At 40.9% G+C, this 18,459-nt stretch overlaps 1 protein-coding gene across 1 annotated transcript in view; it reads left to right on the top strand.

Annotated features, from left to right (window-relative positions):
* Window positions 1-4,367: 4,367 nt before the first annotated feature.
* The window catches only part of SGK1 (serum/glucocorticoid regulated kinase 1), a 109,368-nt gene continuing 95,276 nt past the window's right edge, over window positions 4,368-18,459 (top strand). Inside the window, exon 1 of the mRNA XM_044917491.1 lies at window positions 4,368-4,458. Coding sequence (XP_044773426.1) covers window positions 4,390-4,458 — 69 coding nt within the window. The 5' untranslated portion in view covers window positions 4,368-4,389. The remainder of the gene's footprint in view (window positions 4,459-18,459) is intronic.

Here is an 18,459-nt window from a genome sequence, read left to right on the forward strand (position 1 = left end):
TTCTGATTTTTTGTTTATTTTTCTAAAAAGGTTTTCATATATACAAAAACAATACCAGAACCCCCGATGGGCTTTCCTACTTCCTAATTACATACATCACTACCATTTAAGCTGGAGTTTTAAGCGTATGATCAAGTCATCCAGGCCAAAGAGGAATGTGAAACATTTCTCATGATATGGTCTATTTGTGTCCCTTTCTCCTTAGAGACATTTGTCACTAGACAGATATTTTATTGTTTATTATCTTTTGTGTCTTCCAGGTTGCTATAGGAAAAAAAAAAATCACATTCCATTTGACGACTAAATGTATCACAAAAAACACTTTAATCTATGGAAAGATAAGCTTTCTAAAAAAGTATTACAGCAGTATATGTTTCTTCTTTTAGTAAAATAAAAATGTAGAGTTATTTATTGTTTTGCAAGGCCTTTTCACATATAATTTGGTACTGACAATTGCTTTACGAGGTAAATGGGATGCATTTTATAGTATTTTACAGATGAGAATATTGAGGCTCATTGAACTGAAGGGACTTGTTCAAGGTCACACAGAGGTCACCATACCTTCCATATCCACTAAGCACTCTCTCCACCTCCTGTATGGATGAGTCATCAGTTCTACCCAGCTACTTTATTTTATTTTTTGTGTTATAGTTCAAACAATATTGTTGGGAGAAAAAAAGTGAATATACTGCACAAAAGCAAATAGAGTTTCAAGGGATTCTTTTCAACATTAGAGTTTTCCATAAAAAGATGTGTCATCCCAGGGTCGTGATGTCACTGAGGCTTAAAGAAGAAATGGTGACAGCCGCGGGTCCTTTGTTCTTACTAGAGCTCAGTACACTGGTTATGATGGGAATTCACTTAATTGTTTCAGAATCTCAAAGGTGTTTAGCGATTCCCACAGACGGTCTGTGCCAGGGTCACTGATGTTAGCTTTTCACAGTTTTTTATTTGATTTATTTGAAAACCATTCATTGACTGCCAAGCATGGTCCAGGCACTCCACAGTGTGTTGGGGCTACAAAAATGAATAAGCATGTTTAATGAGAAAAGCAGGTAAGTAAATAAATTAATTAAATTAATAAAGCAAGTTTATGTGCAAACAGGATGTTTGAAGAATCCTTATTTTCCTTTTTGCCACAAGCAGTAGTCTGTGCTACGTGGTAAGTGGTAAGAAGCTTGGCAAAGGAGACAGTTAGTACATGGTGGTCACTCTGCCTACCTGCAGGTGATTTTATAAAAATAGAGGTAAGAGTGAGATGAGAAATGCCTTCTTTTCCCTGAGGAGCCAACGCAGTGTTGACCTAACAGACTTAATACATTTCTCTATTTGTTGCAGTGACCAAAATATGGTTCAAAGTAACAGACTTCCTGATCCAGCCAGAACCCCTGCCCTGTGCTTCTTCTCCTTCTTCATCTGGTCAGCTTCTACTCTTTCTTTAACACTTTGCTCTAACATTCTCCCTTTGAGATAACACTTCCCGGGCCTCCCCTACCCACCCTAAGCCACTTCGCCACCCTCCAAACCAAGGTGGGGATAATGTCGGTATAGCTGTAGCTAAAGGTATTCTTCTTCTTTCATTATTATTATGTTCAATTAGCCAACATACAGTACCTCATTCGTTTCTGATACAGTGTTCGACGATTCATTCTTACCGCAGTGTATATTTCTCCACTAGGCTGTAACTTCCTTAGAGACAGAAACTATTGATATTTGTATTCAAAGACTCTTCCGAAGGATTAGCATAGACTCAGAGACAGTGGCAACATCTCCAGGGGATGGCGTATAGTGGGGAGGAGGGAGAGGATTTAACTTTACCTTTACCTCTTTCCGCATAGTTTCTATTAGCCATCCCCTCTTTACCCCAAGTAAGCATACAGGGCACTTAAAACCAGTATGCATGCTAGGCCAGCGTAGAACCAAGGCAAGGCCCCTAGCGTCCCTTTCCCACAGGATGCTTAGAGAGCTCCTTCTAGGTATCCCTCAAACTCAGTAAGTGTCTGTTCAAATGCTTTCAGGAGAGAGGAAAGATGAAGAACAGGAAATAATTTGGATGGTCATGCTTTTTAAAAATCAGGTTTATTGAACTATAACTTACATACAGCAAAATGTTCTTCCTCTTTCATATATAAAGTTTGATGACTTTTGACAAATGCATAGTCATAAAACTACTATCATAACCATGGTAGGGAACATTTCTACAATCCTCAAAAACACTCTTTGAACTACCAGAATTGTATTGATTGATTGATTGATTGATTTTTAGATTTTATTTATTTGACAGAGAGACACAGCAAGAGAGGGAACACAAGCAAGGGGAGTGGGAGAGGGAGAAGCAGGCTTCCCTCGGAGCAGGGAGCCCGATGCGGGGCTCTATGTGGGGCTCCATGCGGGGCTCGATCCCAGGGCCCTGAGGTCATGACCTGAGCCGAAGGCAGACGCTTAATGGCTGAGCCACCCAGGCGCCCCTGAACTACCAGAATTTTAAAGGAACTCTTTAGAAGAACCACAAAACTGATCGATGTTGTAGATTAAATAACATATCTTTGCATCTTGGACAACTTAATGTATCTCTCCAAAATGCATGGTTTATTTTCTCTCAGTCATAATGCCATCATTTGGTTGTGTGGCGTTTTTCTTTTGGAAATCTCAAAGCATTTAGCAAACCAGATTGCACTGTCATTTCCCAAAGAAACCTAGTCCAGCTACAGAGATTTATACTCCAATTCAATGAAATCAGTGCATCTCTTCCCAACTGACCTGTATGTTTCTCTTCTAGGTATATTGTTTTTAATGAGCTGGCCATTCGTTTTATCAAGTAGGCAAGTGCCTACTTATTTATCGATTACACTCCCTTGTGACTATGAAAAGGCTTTGCATCCTGGGGACACTTGGTACATTTGGATTTGATTTGATGGATACATGGAATGACACAGCAAACAAGTGAATGACTAAATAAGTGAATGAGTAAAGGAAGAAAGGAATGAATGAGCAGTTGCCTCCATGTCCTGGATGAGGCACTGTCTGAGAGGCACCATGAGGTCAGGTGACTGGCAGAAAGCCACACAGGGACGCGCTAGCAGGCCAGATCAGATGCCAAGTTTCTTTTCTTTGCTCTCTCCATTTACCCATCAACTCTCATTGTTTAGAAGTCTCCATAAAATATCAACATTAAAGAGTAAAGATGGGAAAATAGGCCACACAAATTAAGTGGTGGTTTAAAAATGAATTTAGTATGTAAAGAATGACATGGATAAGGATTTCGGGGTAGATTTCCACTTGATAGGTAAAGGCTTTCCTCTCATTCATCAGGGCTTCCTTTCCATCAAATGGTTTCAGTAATACTTTTTGGTAATGCTCTTTGTGTGTTTTACCGTAAGACACTTTGTATATGTCCATTGTGTTCTTTTTTAACAGCCTTCTTTAGGGAAAAGGGCAATTACTTTCACTGTTGCCCACTCTATGATGACAAGTGGGGAGAGGACACTAGAAGAGGTTCTATATAGTTAGTATGAGAGCCTCCATTGTTCTACCTACGCTTGCACCTTATGTCATTTTTCTCCCCATTTGGACAGATCGGGAAGGAATTTGATTAAATTTCCATTGAGAGACTTACTATATTCAGGAATACGTATCAAAGGAATGCCAATGAGCATAAAACAAAAACGGTCTGCATTTCACAGGAAACCGATTTAAATGGTCCTAACAACAAAAAGAAAAGAAACACGCTATTAAAGTAGCCCTCCCAAGGGGCTGCCAACTGCTTTTCAGTGCGTCCTGAGCCGGTGTCTTCTCTCCTCCGCGGGCTGCTCAGATATTCCTGAATCGCTGCGTCTTCAGCAGCGCTTTCTCTCTCCCTCTGCCTCTCTGGCGCTGCTCTCCCTCCCTCCCTCCTTCCCTCCCTCGGCTTCTGCTCTTTCTTACTCCTCTCAGCTGCTTAACTACAGCTCCCACTGGAACTCGCACGATCAAAAACAGCTCTCCTCCGGAGCAGCCTGCAGCCGCGCATCACCTGGAGCCGGGCGGCGGGCCCCGCGCGCCCGCCGCAGAGCCGCCAGGTAGCTGGGGGCGCGCAGGGGGTGCCCGTCTCCGGCTCGCCAGCCGCAGAGCATCTCCCCGGGATCCGCCGTAGCCTGCGGGGCCGGCCGCGCCGATGCCCGCGTTTCGGAGCAGCGATGGGAAGAGCAAAGCCACTGCCCGTGGCAACTGAGAGTGGGGAGAGGTTGCGGCAGTAGCGTCGCTGCAGAATGTGTGAGTGAAGACCGGAGCCCCGCCAGGTTCTCCATCCCGCTCCGTCTTCGCTGTGTCCGGGAGGGCAGCCGGGGACCCGCTGCACTCACCAGGCGGTGCCACCCTGGATCTATAACTGTGAACTCCCTACTGTGGAAAATGGTAAACAAAGACATGAATGGATTCCCAGTCAAGAAATGCTCAGCCTTCCAATTTTTTAAGAAGCGGGTAAGGACAGGTTTTGTTTGTTTCTTTTGTTTTCTGCTCTTCTCTGAAATGCTTTTGATTGCTGGCCTGGGATAAGCCTAAGGTTGTCTTGCAGAACCGCGAAGGAAAGGCGAGGCTTCTGGAAGCCCTGGTCCAGCTGGGAATTATACCTGTCTTGATGCAAATTTGTGGGTGGGGGCGCCTTGGAACAGTTGCTTTCCGGGGATGGGGGTGGGCTGGGCTGCCTTAGAGAGGGTTTGAGCCTGGAATGGGAATTTCTCACAGCCACAAGATGACAGGCAGTGTCAAAGAGAATTGGCCCGGGGTACAGTTATGGCTAGTAATTTAGTCAGGGACTAATTCAGTAGCTCTCCTCTCTCTTATCTTTGAAGGGTTCAACTTTTCCCACACCTTTCATTGACTCTGTCTCAAGTGCCTTCTTGCCATCTTCATTAGAAGCCACAGCTTCGTCTTCCCAAATCCATTCAGCCAATAACATGCGGAGTCTCTGTCTATGGTAAAAATAGCAAAGGACTAGAATGACCTTTTGCAGAAATGATGGAATCCAGCATTTTAAATTCTCTGTTTCAACTTGCCTCAATGTTGCTTGGTATGACTGCCTTTCTTTTTGAGAGAACAGCGGATAGTCTGAATCCAAGTGACAAGATGGGGTTATGCTGCTGTATATATTTATTCCTTCAATTCCTTGTTCTTCCATTCAGGGTGTTAACATCACTTTGCTTATAAATGAGCAAAAAAAAGGGAAAGGTCTTTTTTTGTGTGTTTCACCATAAACCGAATGCATTGTAATAGTCACGCTGGTGGTCTGCATAAACCTGCAGATTTATACACAAGGGGGAGGTAAGAAATGTATGATGGTTAAGGGACTGATGACTGACACTCTTATGGAGAGTTTCCTAAGCAACAGAACCTTCCTTCAGCCCCCAGATGCCCTGTCCTATTTAATCCCCTAGGGCAATGCCATCAAAATGGCTCTCTCCATTCATTCTTCCCGCCCTTCATTCAGGTCCTTTCTGTGCTGTGCCTGACGCACAGCCCTTCACTTAACCCACCAGCGGAACACAATGAATTACACACAGGACCAGACCACCACCCTGCACCAAAAGGGGAAGCTGGAAAGGCAGCTCTGGAAGCAGTAAATCAGGCCCAGCTAGAGGGCAGGCAGAGGCTCCCTTTGACTGTCTCATCTCATCAATAAAGCACAACGGTCCCTCAAGTCCATGGGCCAAAACATCTGCATTAAAACCAAGGCAAAACCACCCTGTCCTTCCTGCTGCTCCTGGAGATCTCTCACAAGGGGAGACTGCAGGCTGAACCAAAGCAAGTCAGTGCAACTTCTCAGAGCTCTGCAGTGTTTCTTGGTTTTCCCTGTAGCCAAAATGTTTCTTTCCAAGGAATGGGCCCTTTGTGAAAACTAATCTCCAGCAGGAAACAAATGTTTTGCTAATAATAAGAAAAAAATTTCATAGCCCATAATTCAGTGCTTAGACTCTTTACTCTCTTTGAATTAATGAATTTGTTTAGTGGTATTGGTGGGAGGGGAACGAGGGTGATATTTTAAAACTCCTCAGTTAGGCATTTTTTTATCAACCAAGTAGCTGTCAAGTAGAATTTTTTTTTTTAAGTTGTCACCTATTTTCTTTACTATCAAAATGAACTAACGGATATATAATTTACCATCTGGTTTCTTTCTGCTCAAAAGCATAATTTACCCATTGTCTTCAGTTGGCACCTCTGTTGACCTTGAATTTTGCAAAGAACTAGCCAGGGTTTTATCTATTTGGCAGAGAGAAAGAGGTCTGTACCAAGATTTTCTGGCTGGCAGCTTCAACTGCCTTTTAACCTGGGTTTATCAGGTGCTGGAGATAGAATCAGAAATCCCTCTACTGGTCTCCTTACTCCTCAAGGACAGCAAAATCAGCAGAATGTGACTTTGTAAGTCATGGACAGACCCAAAGATAAATTCCTTGATTCTTGTCTACTGGTATACAAGTTCTCTGTTCCAAAAGTTCATTTCATTTTGTACCATGACTTTTGCTTTGGGCTTTGCTCTTTTGTTTGTTTGGTTTTGGGGTTTTTGTTTGTTTGTTTGTTTACTTTTTAATTATACAGCCAACATGCAAATAAATGTGTAAAACATTAAGACAATGCCAAGGTAAATTCCCACCTCTTCCCCAATCTTCCCCAGACGTAACCGTTGCTACCATGTTGGTGTTCATAACTTCCAGCCTTTTTTTTATGTATTTACATACACATTCAGTTACTAGAATGTCTTTGTTTTCAGCTAAGAATAATCTATTTTCCTTATATTCTATTGTTGAAGTTCCACACATTTCTGCATATTTATTTTTAACCTAGATGGACAGTCTTACAAAGTGAGCCTTTGTCCAGTGCCCACATAAAACCATGAATAGATCTTGGGGGAAAAAAAAAACCCATAGGTATTTTAGGGCTCATAAGAAAGACTGAGGTTTGGACCCAAACTGTGATTGCAGAAGGCTTGAAGAGTGCTTCTGACAACTCTGAGGCATTCCAAAGCGAGCACCGAGCATCTCACCAGAGGGGAATATTGATGACCTGCCCCGCCGTTCATTTAGGAGAGTAAGTATAGCCACCATTTATTGAGCGCTTCCTATGTTCTAGAGGTTGAGGGCCAAATATTTTACATGTATGATCTCATTTAATCCTCACAGAAACCCTATGAAGTAAGAGAAATTATTAAATGTGCAAAGTGTGGCTCAGGGAGATTAAACAACCAGCCCAAGGTCACGTAGCTAAAATGTAGCAGAGCTAAAATTTAAACTTTGTTTAACCCATAGCCTGTGTTCTTAGTCCAGATTTTTTATTTCAAATCATCCTCCCACCTATTTTTTTCTCTTTTTATTTTCCACCACAGAATCTTTTTATTTTTTCCAAGTGAAATCTTTGTGTCTCTACCCAATGTATCAAACCTACGAAGGCAGCTGATCCTCAGCAGACAAACCTCTCAAAGCTCGTTTCCAGCCCACAGTCTGAAGACAGGCAGTCTTGGTGCTATTCCCCCAAATCCTTTGGACTTATGCTTTCCACTCTCATGTCTCAAAGGCTCAACTAAATCAGCTTAATTTCATTTAGTTGAGAATTGCTAAGCTAAACTCCACAAGAGTTCTACTTTCAATCTCTCTGTGTTAATGATAAATTAGCATTAGATGCCTTTGGATTATGTTTTATTCTCAGAGTCTGTAAAAATTCACTTAAAATGGATGGAAAGATGTCCTTATCAGTTTTATTCTCACAATCGGAGAGGTTTAAAAGTTATCAATTGTGCTAAAGATAATCCACTTTCATGGATTTAAAGATCTGTTCATAGTTCAGATTCTTGCATTATGACTCAGAAAACACAAACAAATGGCATTGTCTTCAACTTGATAATCCTAGGTACATAAAAAAGACTTCGATAGCCATAATTATATTGTCTTCTGTAAAATTTCAAAGGCTACCTAGCAACATAGAATTTTGGATTTGGAGTGAACCTTAGAAACGCTCTCATTGACCTCCCTGTTTTAATGATGAGGAGACAGTATCAGGAAGGTCAAGACACCTGCTCAGATTAGAATGGGGCTAAGTGCTGCTCACATGTAGGGTTTTCACTTCCAAATCTAGTGTGCTTTCCTCCTCATCATACCCTCTAACTAGTTCAGGCTTCATGCCTTGTCTATTCGTTTTCTTAACAAAGAGAGTAGGAACAAAATCCAGCTCTGTCTTCATAGAATTAACTGCCTAGTGACCACCAACTTTGACAAGACACTTTGGTCTTGACTCAGTATTTCATGATTTTGTACATTTGAACAATTCCTTATATTGTATTGTTCTTTAATAATAACAGATTTTATAATCACTGTCACTTATACAACACCAACTTTGCTGGGTACTGTTCTCAGAGGCTTAAGTATGCTTACAGATGTAAATTCTCACAAAAATCCCAAGGTAGATACTATTGTTATCCCAATTTCACAGATGAAGAAACTGAGGGGTACGGAGGTGGAGGAAGTAGTCTTAGGGCACACGGCCAGTTAGCAGCAGAATCAGGGTTTGGATCAAAGTGCTTGGCTCCAGAGTCCATAGCCTTAAGCACTGTTCACCCTGGGGGCCTGTTGGCGTTAACCAGTCCAGCAAGGTCAGAGGAGAAGTGAAGAGGTATGACTGCCCTAGCTTCCTCCTTTTTCTAAAAATGTCAGGGAACAAAGCAAAGGCTTTCAGCCTGGTAATGATGTTTATCCTGGCAGAGCTGAGGGGGGAAATTTAGCTCCTCTGAAGTGGTTGTTCTCCACCACTGTTCCATTAACAGCATTCCTTTACATGCATTTCCCTTTACTATTATGTCTACTTAAAGCATTGAATTGGAATGATAACAAAGATCCTCTTCCTATGTGAAACACTCCACGTCTTCCCAGAGGGCTAACATTTATTGAGCTTTTACTAAGAGTCAGGCATTGTTACTAGTGTAATCCTCAGAATCACTCGATTATGCCCATCTGACAGCCAAGGACACGGAGCTTCAAAGAGGTTAAGTACCTGGTTCAAGGTCATAGCGCTATTAAGAGGGGTAGCAGAATTCAAACTCAGGAGGTCAGCTCTAGTCCCACCAATCTTTCCATTGGCATCTCTGGAGTGTGGTGCCATGATGCTAACACTGCTTCTGGGTTGGCTCTCCCCATTGGAAACTACTGTGAGGATGATCCAGAGAGGATTTTGTGGGGAGCTTTTGGCCACAGCTATGGAGACTTAACATTTTCCAAGTGACTTCCAAGGGTAGGAGGAATGCTTTCCGACAAATCTGAGGTCTCCAAGATATATTTGATCATACTTCCTGGAACCATAGTGGAGACTCTATTGGCTTCTACTGTGCTTTCTTCAGAGGCAGCTAAAATCTGAGTTGTTTGAGTTCCTCTTGTGTGCACTCCAGCAGCTTAGCACGTGGTCCTGCTCACCCAGCATGGGAACATCGGGACTTTTGACTTACCTGTAGCTCTCACAGGGCAGGAAGGTCCTTAAGGACAGAGAACCCATGACCTTGTTCCCTATATCCCTTACTTGTCAAACCAAATTTGTTAAATGAAAGTATAGACCAAATGAATGAATGAATCCTTCTGTTAACTTGTCCCTAAGTCATTGTCTTGTCCTTTTCCTCCCCGTTTTTCTTTCTTGAAACAGATTAATGACTTAGAAGTCTAATGCATTTTAATCTCCTCTCTGTTTGGATATGGATTATAAATAAATGAAGACTTTGAAAAATAACTTAAGTTGGGTTCAAGGACAAGTTGTCACTATGCTTAATAGCTGGCAGGTCCCCAGGGAAACTTGACCTCATCTTGTTTGCTGCTGCAGTGTCCAGGCCACAACCTCTTTTCTGTAATGCTTTTCCTGTTGGGTCAATCGAGACAGATATAGTAAGATTGACTAATCCCTTTTATTGTACACTAATATAAATCTGACTTTAATACTATATAGTATTTGCGTTATGTATTCTCCCACCTAGAATTTTAAAAAACTTCTTTCCAGTTATCATTTCTCCTCATTTTTCCATGTGGTTTTAAGAGCCACTGAGTGTGAAGAAGAACTGGAACTCAAGTTGTTTTTTCCACTTTGACCACTGAGTCCCGGGGGGGTTGGCCTGGAGCAGGGGCAGGTTGGGCTTGCTGGGTGTGGCTGTGCTGGGGAGTTAGTCTGCAGTACTGCAGAATGCGGGACAGGTGCTATTCTCATGGAGTCCATGTTTTGGCACCCTGGCCGTCCTCGAGAAAGCCCTATGCTAGTTAGGCTCTCACTCTGCTACAGTGCTTGGGAAATATTTTGAGTGGAAAGTGTAGCAGAGTTCCTTGAAAGTTTCATTTTTTGAAGAATTAGTGCTAACGTGCTGGTACCATATATAACACTGGAGTAAAAAATATTCTGAGCTCACCCATATTTGATGATCTGCAAATACTTCGCAAGATAAAGCCAAACTAAAATGGGGGTGGGCAGCCGTTGAAACGCATGTCCCCATCTGAAGAGGTCTGATTATAAAAACATAAAGGGAAGAACTGGAGGAAAATTGGATCCGTAGAAAAATTTAAGTAGTAATTTAGGTCAAGCTAAAGATAGTTCACTAGAAGAAATACTGTGGAGGCAGATTTTGAAAGTGCCTTCTTTTTTTTTTTTTTTTTTTTTTAATGCACACCCATTTTAAGTTTCAGCAGTAAGTCCAAAAAGTTAAGTAGTAAATACCAGCATCCTTAACATTGGCAGATAAGGAGAAGACTCCTGACTTACCAGGGAGATGCCTTCACCTGCCCGCTGACTGACTAGAGCCTCAGATCCCAGCCTGTCAGCTCGTCTGAGTGTGGACTCACTGACTTCTCACCAACACCGCAATAAGGACCTTTATTCTTTCCATGGGGTTTACGAAAATTAAGTTCACAGGGCAAGCGGTTTCCCCAAAGAGCTTTAACTGAAGGGATATGCACAGCCTCCCTGGAGATCCACGTCCTTCCTGCTGGGCAGACTGCCCCGGCCCTTCTCAGGACCTCCTCCTGGCCCAGCAACGAGAAGGCGGTTGCAGGGATGTACCCCGGTCCTTGGTCTAAGGGCTGGCCCGCCAGCAAGTGGCCAGATTTCCCTGGCAGACTGTAGAGTTAGGCCGCACGTTTTACACAGGAAAAGCAGAGCAGGCAAGTTAGGTGCTCTCTGGCTTCCTCCTGTAGCTGCTCCAGCATTTGTTATAGTTTGTTTACTCTCATCCTATTGCTTTGCAGCCTTCTAAAATGATTTCCTAAGTATTTACAACAAAGGAAAATGAAAATCAAGGCTGTAACTAGGGCGGTAGGAGAATCTTCCCCTTGGTAGTGCAAGATGGCAAAATATTACTCTAATTGCTTTACAGAGCCTGCTGTGGTATTTTTCTGGAAGAGTCCACTTAGCTATTTTTATAGCATTGGGGTCACCTTGATCTATTTTCCCTTCCTAGGTCAGGGCATTCACCCAAAATGCCATTTGCTTGGGGAAACAATTGACCATGTGGTCTTCTCCTCTTCTTCTCCTCTCTCTCCCCTTCCACCCACTCCTCCTCCCTCTTCCCCTCCATCCCTTCCCTTTACCTCCACCCCTCCTCCTCCTCCCCTTCCTCCTTCTCCTCTCCTTCTCCTTCTCCTCCTCCTCCTCCTTCTTCTTCTTTCCCTGCACCCTCTCTCTCATCTCTAAAGGGTAAGTTCACATCAAAGTAAAAGAGACAAAAGCCTAAAGTGAAATATTCCTGGATTCACATCCCATAGAAAACCAAGAACTCTCGTTCCTCTAACCCAACATGGCTACAGGAATATCTTTCCATTTCCGAGTCTGTTACAGTGAGCTCAGCCAGGATGAAAGGTCACCACAGATCAAGATTTTAATTTCTAGAAATAGCGAGGCAAAATGTGTCCCTAAATAGTTAAAACATTTTAAGGTTCAAGTCCATGTGGGAGCAACATTAAAATATACTGAGGAAAAAAATTAAAGTTAATAGTTTGAGAATTAAAAATAAATAATAATATATATTTTCAGTGTTTATTAGTCACAACTATAATCTTTTCCAATGATCTTTCTGAAAAGTGATCAAATTTCCTTTGAATCCTGAATCTTTCTGGACCAGTACTAATTTGGGTTATATCACAGAAAAAATTTTATGAGACAGAAAACTATGAGTATATAGCTTTTAGGGTGGTTAAAAAGATTGAGGTAAGGCTAAGTAGCACAATGGTGAAGAGGTGGTCTAAAAATAAATACAGTAAAAATGAACTCTCTAGTCTCATAGAGTTTCTCTAAACCTGGAATATAAACTCCCTGAGGGCAGAGATCATGTTTATCTTGTTCACAGCTCAGAGTATCTGGTACATAGTAGACAGTCAACAAGATATGTTTAATGAATCAATAAAGAGAATTTAATCAAGGGGCTTGGGGAGGAGGTGTCATGTGTAATTATAATCTAATTACCTGATTAAATAGAGAGGGTATTGATAAAGAGAGGAGGTAAGAATTAACGAAAATCTTGGCATGATTTCCACTGCTTCTAAGTAGTGCTGTTTGCATGCCAACAAATAAAAGTGTGAAAGACTTAGAAGCTTATGCCTTAATGAATAAATGTACTCTAAAGCAGGTAATGCAATGCATTTTTGTTTAGTTAGGCTTGGCAGGGACTAGATTTGAGCAATAACCTCTAACCTGGGTTCTATTTTGATGATTAGTTTGGCATTTTTATAATACTAGATGTTAATAATTAAAAAAAATTTGTAACAAGTTAGAGGGTTTGATGTAGGAATACTCATGTCTTTTACATCAATTGTACTATGATGTAAAAGAACAGGTGAGTGGAAATATTAATGATTTACCAAAGACTATATTTAATGGAATAATAAAGCTTGAGGAGTTAAGAGATATCAAAGACATCGATGACACTGCGTTCATGGAGGGAAATTACAGAATCTCTAATCCATCTTTAGGTGAGAAGTAAGAAAGTATCTAAAAACTATCTTTGATTTTCACAGGGAAATAAGGGTTGTGCCAGTTTTTTAAGGCTGCCATAACAAAATGACAAACTGGATGGCTTAAGCCACAGAAATTGATTGCCTCACAGCTCTGGAGGCTGAAAATCGAGATCAAGGTGTCAGTAGGGTTGGTTCCTTCTGAGGCAGGGAGGGAAGGATTTCCTTCCAGGCCTCTCTCCTTGGCTTGTAGATGGCCATCTTTCTTCTCCCTGCATCTTTTTTTTTTTTTCTCTTAAGATTTATTTATTTATTTTAGAGAGAGAAAGAGCAGGAGCGAGTGTGGGGAGGGGCAGAGGGAGAAGAAAAAGGAGAGAGAATTTCAAGCAGACTCCCCCACTGAGTGTGGAGCCCAACACAGGGCTGGATCCCAGGATCCTGAGATCATGACCCTAGCCGAAACCAGGAGTTGGATGCTTAATGGACTACGCCACCCAGGCGCTCCTTCTCCCTGTATCCTTATATCCTCTTCCTTCTGTATGTATCAGTCCAAATTTCCCCTTCTTATAAAGACCTTGATAAGGACACCAGTCACACCTCATTAGCACCCACCTCCTTTTAACTTGATTACCTCTATAAAGATCCTATCTCCAAATACATTCTGAGTTTCTGGGGTTAGGACTTTAATATACAAAAGCGGGGGAGGCATAATACAACCTATAACAGAAGTTTTTCCTTACCATTGAAACCTCATTTACATCTGCAATGGAACATCCCCTATAGAGTGGGTTCTAAAGTAGAAATTTTTGCTTTATTAAAATTATGAGTAAGTTCTGGGAAACAAAATCTTGCAGAAAATCTATAACACTGGAGAATATCAGGTGAGACAGAGGTTTGGCAGCCAAAAATATCTTAATTGTTTTAAAGATGGTAATGTGGTAGAAGTGGGAAGAGAGTTCTAACTGGAAAAATATTGCTGCTAAGTTTTTATGTAATAAACCTTGAGGAGCTAGATGGCTGATGGAATGTCTAATATAGCATTTAAGAGCTTACAACTAAATAATAACCATGTGTAAATGAATTTCTCCGAAGAATATCAATATAACTACTTTCTCTTTCCACCACTTGACCTCAAAGATTAAGTGTTACATAAGAACTAGGACCTGGCAGTTATTGTATACAGGGCCTTAGTTATCAGCTTTGGCAAAGCAGTCATATCTAATTTATTTGTCCATTAGTCAACTTTTCCATAAAAGGGCCCACACCTTCTCACATTGCCAGTAATAAGTGAAGCCATTGCTAATAATTAGTCTTCTAGCATGAAATGAATGCTTTAAATCAGGCATTTGAGAGTAACTCTTCAGACTTAATCTCAATCAGATAGAATTCTAGAATGTGTAATTATTTTTTCATCCCATATCTTTTTTTTTTAAGATTTTATTTATTTATTTGACAGAGAGGGACACAGCGAGAGAGGGAACACAAGGAGGGGGGAGAGGGAGAGGGAGAAGCAGGCTTCCCGCTGAGCAGGGAGCCCGATGCGGGGCTCGATCCCAGGACCCTGGGGTCATGATCTGAGCTGAAGGCAGACACTTAACGACTGAGCCACCCAGGCGCCCCTCCATATCTTGACAATTAGCTCTTGTGTTATACATTTTATTCTTTTCCAAAAATCAGAGCAATGAATGTTTCTAACAATGCCTTCCTTTCTAAAGTCATTATCTTCTAAATAACAGGTTCACATTTAGTGTTGAAACTCACACTTCAGGGTGTGTGTAGGTTTCTTATCATTAACAACCAGTATTAATTTAGCACTTGCGTGTGTCAGGCATTATGATAGAAGTGCACATATAAGAAAGTATATTTTCCTTCCTATTGCCATCCTACCCTAACCCCAGGAACTCTGATATCCTATCCCTGTTATATACTCTTTGTAGCTTCCTGTACTTTTTTAATGACACCTGTCAATCTGTAATCACATATTATTATAGCTTTTTAATAAATGTCCTTAACATTAATTAATATCCTCCTAGACTATGATCTCTTTGGGGCTGGGGCTTGTGCTCTCTCTTGCTTACAATGATGTCCTCAGAGCTTGGCTCCTGGAGTGTTATCAATAAATCCTTATTGAAACAAAAAGGAAATTATGAAATGCTAATCTAAGGGGGAGAGGAGAGGAGTTGACACTAAAAACACAAAAGTCCTTTCAATTTTATTGCTTTTTTAAAATTGTATTTTGTTTTAAACAGAGGCAGATGCGAAGATTTTAAGTCTGAGACACATTTATATTCCAAATGGCATTGCTTTTGAAGTCATTGTCTCTTCTATCTTTTACTGTTCCCTGTGAGGAGATCCACATAATAAATTGCTCTTATAATTTAGCTGTAGGTTAAAGATTTTTCTTTTCTGAAACAAACCACATTTAGCATGATATAATCCCACAGGCTTGCCTCAGTTGCCAGGAAACTCAAAGCTAAATTTAAAGGTAAATTTCAGTGAACAAATTAGACAAATCTGTAGAAATAACTTCAGTTGCTAAGTTTGGTTTTAATCTTGTATTTTTATTTTAACTCTCTTGTTTTGTGTATCTCGTTGTAAACTGCTTCAGATGTTTTCAAAAGTAAGATAGCATATTATACTAATGCATTGCTATGGTGATAAACAGCAAACACAGAAGAAATCTAGTTCTAAAGTATGAAGTTCTTCTCTATTAGCTTTTCTTCTTGAAAATACGTACTAAATTTATGTTATCTACTGTTGCATTACAAGATAACCCAAACTTAATGATCAAAACAATCAATTTGTTTTTCTCAGGATCCTATAAATTAGGAATTCAGGTTGACTCCTTAGGATGGTCCTGCTCCATGTCATTGGCTGGGTCATTCCTTGGCTGTGTTTAGCAGGTGGCTAGACTGGGCCAGAAAGTCCCAGAAAGCTTCACTCTCATATCTGGAGCTTCATTGCTCCTCTTTTGGCCTCTTTCTTTCTCCATGTAGCTTGGACTCCTTCCATCATGGTCATAAGGTAGTTGGACGTAGAAGTCTGCTGGCTTCCAAGACGAAGTGCTTCATGAGAGTGGTGGAAGCTGCCCATCTCACAGGGCTCTACTTTGGAGGTTATAGTGTTGTTTTCACTGCATTTGACTCCCCAAAAGAGTCAGAGAGCCAACTCACATTCAAGGGAAGGAATAAACTCCACCTCTCAATATGAAGAGTGAGTGCAAAGTGAAATTATTGGATGTTTCTATTTGTTCCACTAAAACATAGCATAATTTTCCAAACTGTATCCAGCTGTACTGAATTAATCTATAAGCTTTTATAATCAAAACATTTTCAGTTACGATAAAAAACTAGAAACTCCCAAACCCTCATAGAAGAGAGATATCAAGGACTCCTAATATGGGATCAGACAAACCCAGGTGGACTCTTACCTACATTACTTACAAGCTTTGTAACATTGGGCAAGCTATTTAATGTTCCATGTGTAATGGCTTATCTATAAAATGGATTTAATAACAACACATAACTCATAGAACCGTTGAGAGGATTAAATAACAGAATGCATGTAAAGCTTTTAGCCCTCATGTCTGGGACATATTTAGCACCCCAAAATGTAAGATACTATCAAGATGACTTTAAATTCTGGTTTGTCTTTTTAGCCTACCGTTCTACACTTTTTGTTATGGTATAAGTTGTGATTTTACTCATGAGTCCAGTTAGAGACATGCTGCTATTAAACGTCTTTGCTTTTGGATTTTATTGTTTAAAGGTCATTTCTCAAAAGACTTTTTCATGATCACTAGGTTTACACTTTTACTGAGTTATTTAGCAGTTTCCAGAGGCTTAGGAACTAGTGAACATAATTAATTTCTCCTCTATAGATACTTATCCCTAGAGCAACTGCAGTGGGCTGGCTACATTGCCAAAATAGTACTTCATTTGTACAGGATCTCATTAAATCAAATGATGCCAAACTACTCTACTTTTTTTGGTTCCATGAGCACAAGGCACTGACAGAGAAACAGATACCCAAACCCTTATGTCCAACACATGATTGATGAGATTCTATCTGAATGTAATGCCAAGTCTTGTTTTCTAATTTACCTTGCTCTACAAAGTCAAGACTTGGAATTCATTTGCATATTCAAAAGCACAACCATGTAACTCATGAACACTCTGAAATACTCTTTAAAATCCTTTTATTGCTCCACTTTCATGAAACTATTTCTTTTTTTTTTTTTTTTTTTTTTTTTTAAATTTTATTTATTTATTTGAGACAGAGAGAATGAGAGACAGCATGAGAGGGAGGAGGGTCAGAGGGAGAAGCAGACTCCCTGCCGAGCAGGGAGCCCGATGCGGGACTCGATCCCAGGACTCCAGGATCATGACCTGAGCCGAAGGCAGTCGCTTAACCAACTGAGCCACCCAGGCGCCCGAAACTATTTCTTATTAAAGACTCAAAAACTTGTATTGCAGGGCATTCCATCCGTCTGTTTTGCTTAACTCTAAGATCTAGCTCTTTCATTTGTGTTTACTTTGTCCTATGGACACTTAGCCATCTTTATCTTAACTTTCCCTTTCTCGGCATGCCTCCCTGGGGACCACTCCCTCCATGAAGACTCAGCTGTGGCTTCTGTGCTTCAGCACTGTCCAGGTTCTCCTCTTACCTCTGGGCTATTTCTTCATTTCCTTCCAGCATCCTCCTGCTCTATCCCACTTCTTTTTTTTTTTTTTTTAAGATTTTATTTATTTATTTATTTGAGAGAGAGAGACAGATATAGCGAGAGAGAGCAGGAGTGGGGGGGAGAGGGAGAAGCAGACTCCCCACTGAGTAGGAAGCCCGACGTGGGGCTCGATTGCAGGACCCTGGGATCATGACCTGAGCTGAAGGCAGATGCTTAACCGACTGAGCCACCCAGGTGCCCCTCTATCCTACTTCTAATGTGGGAGTGGCTCAGTCTCCATCCATGGCTCACTGACCTCTCTCCCCTTTACCATCTTTTTCTTTCTTTACCCTCTCATTCTGGTTCTCCATCTTTCTCACTTTCCTATGCATTCTCTCCTTTAGCTCCCTCTCCCCAGCAACACCCAAGTTCATTCATTCCCAGGCTTTAAATGCAATCTGTATCTTTCTTAAGTTTATCAGTTTGTTGAATGTCAGATCTCTATTCCCAATTGTCTACTTGATGTTCCCCTTGAAATGTCTCATGGACTTATCTAATAAGGATAGGACACTAATCCTATCCAAAACTGAACTCTTGATTTTCCTTCCCACCTCATTGGATTCCTTTCCCTATTTTCCCCATCTTAAGTAAACGAAACTACCCTCCATTAATCTGCTAGAGCCAGAAGCCTAGCAATTATTATTCATCCTTCATTTCTTCCAACATCAATGTAATTCATCGACACATCCTATTGAGTTTACTTCTAAAATAGATTTTTTTTTTTTAAATTCCCCTCATTTTATCTTCACAGCCTTGGTGCAAGCCATGGCCATTTTTTGGACTCTTTAATAAAGCTTCTTTACT

The sequence above is a fragment of the Neomonachus schauinslandi genome, chromosome 8, assembly GCF_002201575.2.
Source record: "Neomonachus schauinslandi chromosome 8, ASM220157v2, whole genome shotgun sequence".
Taxonomy (NCBI): Eukaryota; Metazoa; Chordata; class Mammalia; order Carnivora; family Phocidae; genus Neomonachus; species Neomonachus schauinslandi.